Source organism: Diaphorina citri, unplaced genomic scaffold (genome assembly GCF_000475195.1).
Source record: "Diaphorina citri unplaced genomic scaffold, Diaci psyllid genome assembly version 1.1 scaffold413, whole genome shotgun sequence".
NCBI classification, from domain to species: domain Eukaryota; kingdom Metazoa; phylum Arthropoda; class Insecta; order Hemiptera; family Psyllidae; genus Diaphorina; species Diaphorina citri.
Window position 1 is genome coordinate 18,976 of NW_007377848.1, and position 4,921 is coordinate 23,896.

Here is a 4,921-nt window from a genome sequence, read left to right on the forward strand (position 1 = left end):
TTTATACTTCACAAAACAAGAAAAGAACGAAAATCAAAGAGTGACAGATTTTCGTTCCATGAACTTTAGTGTTCTCGATTTTGCTTGATATTGAAATGCTTTAGGTGCGTTTAGATTGTTTAGAAGCGTGCACGAGATACAGTGACCTCATAATGTACGGTTCCATTTCAATTTGAATATCCTTTTCATATCGACTACTCTCAATCCCAGGTCTACAGTCTCATGTTGACATTATACAGACGTCATGTTCGGTTTTTTTCCACGTTTTTCAGGGTCTCAATCCTTGATCAGTACCTATTCTCTTGACCATAAATTCTTTTTCTACATACAATACATAGATATGCGTATTCCCGTGCTCTTTCTTGCACCTATAATGTCAACATGACACTATAGACCCGGCTCGGCTGAGAGATCATTTTGAACTCTTGACGTTCGCGCCCCTCCCGGGGCGCTTGATAATATTCTAGAACCGAAGACGCCACCAAAAATGTTGCCAGCGCAAGAAGAAACTTTTTTCTACGGAAAAAGTTGTGCGCTCGTTTTCTGTTTGATGTTAAAATGTTCCATTAGATACGAAAACACCGGGAATAGCTTTCACGGTAGATAATTAATATTAATTAGTACCGAGGAGAAGAGCTTTTTAACACTTCTGTTTTTCTCCATGTTGTGGGTTCTGGAATCTACAATGTGATACCCCCCTTTGTCTTTCCCTTAAGGCGTTGATAAGTTGTTTTTTCCCGAGAGAAAAACTTTTTGTGTAACCTGTCATATAAGTTCTCGTAGGTGCACAACTCAAGGAAAGTTGGTTAGTGGGTCTAATTAAAGTTGTACTTGCATATCCATAATTTTATAGGTATTAATAATAATTAGAGTAAAGTAATCCAAGGAGTAGTGCAAGGAAATTTATCTCCAGTTCGAAATAGGTTATCTGTGTTTCTAGAATCTAGATCATTAGCTTAAAATGGAAGTTTATTTTTGATGATTTTGTCAGCTTGTTGTGCTTATAATTTATTTTTCCATCAAATGAAATGTTGCTGACAAGATGGTTACACAGTAGACGCCTGTGAAGGAGAGAATGCAGAATGAAGACTCAAAATCTCAAAATTTCGAGCTAAATTCTTTTTCCTATTAACCACCATGCTCTGATATGTAAGGCACCCAAGATGAAGTCAAGATGTACGTAGGTGAAATTAGAGCTCGTTTTCTTTCCTGGATTTCATCTGAGAGTATTTAGCCGCGCTTTGTTTAACTTTCTCCGTTGAATGATGAGATCCGACAGTTGGGGTAGCAGGATGAATATTAAATTCACAGGAAACTTTGTACGGGACTCGGGGATAGATAGAAGATGTATCCAGCCAGTGGCGGATTGATGAATTGGAATATTACTTACTAGAAGATTCAATATTGAAGATTCGGTAACTTTGTGAACCCCAATATCAACAGTGTAAAGATGGTAACTTCGGTGGATAAAGTTTATATGCCTACTCTTGTAGGTACTTGTGTTGTCAAACATTTTTTCGATCTTTTCTTGGCATAATGAAGCCACAATAAGAGATTCCTGCTTGTAGAACTCATTAACTACGGCGTGACTTTGAATTTTGATTGGATTCTTGAAGTCAAGCAAGGGTTTGCAAGGTTGATCTCTATCTAAATGATTAGATAACCTCATATTAGGTACTAGTATACGAGATGTACCTTCGTGAAGAAGGCAATCCCTTTTGTCTCCTCCTTGATCAGCCTACCATCCAGCTCTGATTGGAAATATCGGAGAAGAAAAACTTTCCTCAAATATTTAGACTTCAACTTTTTTTATTTAACTTTCAGCTTTTTTTTTCGGGGAAAAATAATCATTCTTGTAGCTTTCTTTAAAAAAAAAAGAAATTTCAGGGTTTTTCTCCTCCAAGTCAAATACATACTTGCATAGAATACAAATTAAATAATTCGGAAAGAAAGTTTTGCTTCCATTTACCCTGGGAAAATTCATTAGACTTTTGAGACTTTGCGCTCGCAATGAGATACGTTTACGTACCTCAGGTACAGAGCTTAGTAATCTATTTTTATACAACCACACCTATCATAAAGTCCCCAACAGGCATGGATATTGAAAAACATGGAAATATTTTTTTTCTTTCTCAGAGTTCTCAGATCAATCATTGAATGCTTACAATAGATCACTTGCGCTTACCTGGGTGATGTTTCAAAGTCATAGAGCAGAAAAAATGAGGACCAACAGAATTTTTCTTTTTCTTCTACGACTTCTTAGATCCCGAGATAAATCGATAAAAAAAAATGCCGGTAAATCGTGAACTTTGACGTCACGGCATACGCTCCCGTAGGCGATGACGTCATAAATACTGTTTCATAAACATACCTCATTGTCTTCAGAGGGCGGTATGCAAAGCTCCATGTAGCCATGTTCAATGTACGTCTGACTATAATTAAACATAGACTGTTTCATAAGACATTTTCTCACTCCAGAGTACGCACCATCAGCTCCTATGATCAACTGATTGTCTGTGATCTTGGTCTCAGAGTTGTCTTCTGTTCTGTAACAAGATAATTCTGTAAATTACGATAGACATAGCTAGAGCAGTCGAAAGTAACTATTCCTGTCAATTTGAATATGTTTCAATTCGAATAAAGAAATCAAAGTGACATAGGTAACTCTCGGGGACTCAAATAGGTTGGTGCCTAATGACAAGGATTTCACTCACCTATAAAACGTTACATTTCCGGAGTTGACGTCCAAGTTTATCAATTTGTGTTGAAAATATATGTTGCAGTCAGGGTATTGTTCGAGTTCTGGAACGATAGAAATACTTAGTATGTACATATAAAATTATGTCTCAAAGATATCAATACTTTGATGCAATACACCCGATATTATAAAACTATGAAACGGGTGTAGGTAACGGATCAGATTTCAATAAGATTGGAAACACTGATTCATGGTTTTTACAAGTCTCTTAGTTAAAATCAAATTAAAATTAAGGACTAACTGACTAACTTACCTGTTAAAAGAATTTCATTCAGGAACTTTCGGCTCACTGAGTAAATACACTGAAATGAACAAGATAAATCTACATTTTATTTAACAGTCGTTCATGTCATTATTTAAAAAAATCTAGAGTTGTTCAGTGGAAAATTATTCAAACTTTGTAAATTGTTTAACATATTGTCAAAGAAAAAGTTTTAATTCGATGTTGACAGTAGACTTGATCTTTATTTACCATCTGATCATAATCACAATTTTATTATTTACCTACCTGGTTATGTACAGGATCGTAGGGTATTTCCCTAAGTTTTCCATTCTGACCATGTATCATTCTTGCTCTCATGGGAATACCATGGGCAAGTAATTTATCCTCCAGTCCGATCCTTCTCAATGCTTCTCTTCCCCTCACAGAAAGGGCAAGGTTGATCGATTTTCCTTCGGAGAGTCCCGAATTCCTGATATCTGTAAAGGTATGAATTTGATGAGCCAATGTGGTTTTATGTTTAAACTAATCCTTACTTGATATGAGAAGTTCGTGAAGTCTTATTTTGGTGTTGGTCCACTACAGACTCATTCCATTGCCCAACTTTTTATACCTACATAATATAAAAGTTTACCCAAGTTTTCAATCGGATACAGAGTCCAAGTTTTCAATCAGACTTTGCCACTTAAAACTGCGTTTCTAAGTTTCTTCCCTTTGTGTAAAAAATTGAAAATGGACATATTAGATCTTACCTTCCCTGGCTTCATACAGATTAACTTCATACTGATTTTTCGCAAACATACATGCAGACAATGACCCCACCTGGAAAATTAAATAAAATTATTTATGTAATACAATCTTTATTTCCCTCTTCTTTCTTTCATCCTAAGCTGTTATTAATAATGTCCTATTGTAAGATGCTAGATCTTTAGTTCTGAATAAATAAAAGAAAATAATGTCCTATAATGCATTACGTAACAAAATGGTATCACAAAAGTTTTAGACGTCCGGCGCGTGGAGTCTTAATATTGTGCTATTGTGCATTACGAGTACTGAAATAAAATGTTCATCTTGTACTTACCAAACCTCCTCCCACAATGACAACACTTTTCTTGGAGTTACACTTCATTATGTCCAAGAGATCAAAAATCAACTGTAGACTGTAGAACCTTCTCCAAACTAGACTAGTTAAAAAATGAAACACAAGATAGAAACAAAAAACGGACAGGTCTAATTTCTTATTTGTTGTACATCGTAACGTGGTTGAAACTCGATAGTCATATGAACATACATACCAGTGGCTACGTCAAGGAAGGGTTGAATAGAACAGTTGCGCTTACGTGGGTGAAGTTTCTAAGTCAAAGAGCAGAAAAAACGAGGAACAATGGAATTTTCCTTTTAGATTTGGATTTTTCCCAAATATTTACATAGGAATCGACCATTTATTTATAATGTTTACCCATTTGCAACTGCTCCATTTAATATACCCTTGAAGGTAGTAGTAAGTGTAAGTAGGAGGTGCAGCTTTTGTGACTACCTCCCTCTTTTAGTGCGCAATTTCTTAAGCGCTTAAAATATCTTATTAAAACTGAAGCTGCAGATAAAATGAATCAAGAGAAACCAAAGCTAAATTATAAACTCGTTCATAATCAAGAAATAGCTAGAAGGAGAATAGCAAAAGTATGTATGAGCGAGATAGGGAATTAGAAATAGAGACAGGACGATAAGGAAAAGCAGGAGAGACACATATGTATAGAGAAATTCTTAGAAAGGAAGAAAGAGGTAGAAACGGAGATAAATTTAAAAGGGTAGGGGGAGTAAAAGATAGAGACGAAATTAGTGGTGTACCTCAAGTGGTGTCTCAAATAGAAGAACATAAATTCCATTTAAATAGAGAGGAATTATTCTGGAAGAAGGAGGGGAAGACAGGGAAGGGAGCTAAA

General features: G+C 35.7%; 1 protein-coding gene across 1 annotated transcript; it reads right to left on the minus strand.

The window, feature by feature from the left end:
* Positions 1 to 2,359: 2,359 nt before the first annotated feature.
* Positions 2,360 to 4,284, minus strand: LOC103508588 (kynurenine 3-monooxygenase-like; the record flags this gene model as incomplete). Its single annotated transcript, XM_008473145.3, has 6 exons — positions 2,360 to 2,546; positions 2,715 to 2,802; positions 3,012 to 3,060; positions 3,267 to 3,457; positions 3,731 to 3,800; positions 4,060 to 4,284. Coding segments are annotated over 6 exons (810 nt in total), but the record flags the coding sequence as incomplete, so codon positions are not given.
* Between the last annotated feature and the right edge of the window lie 637 nt (positions 4,285 to 4,921).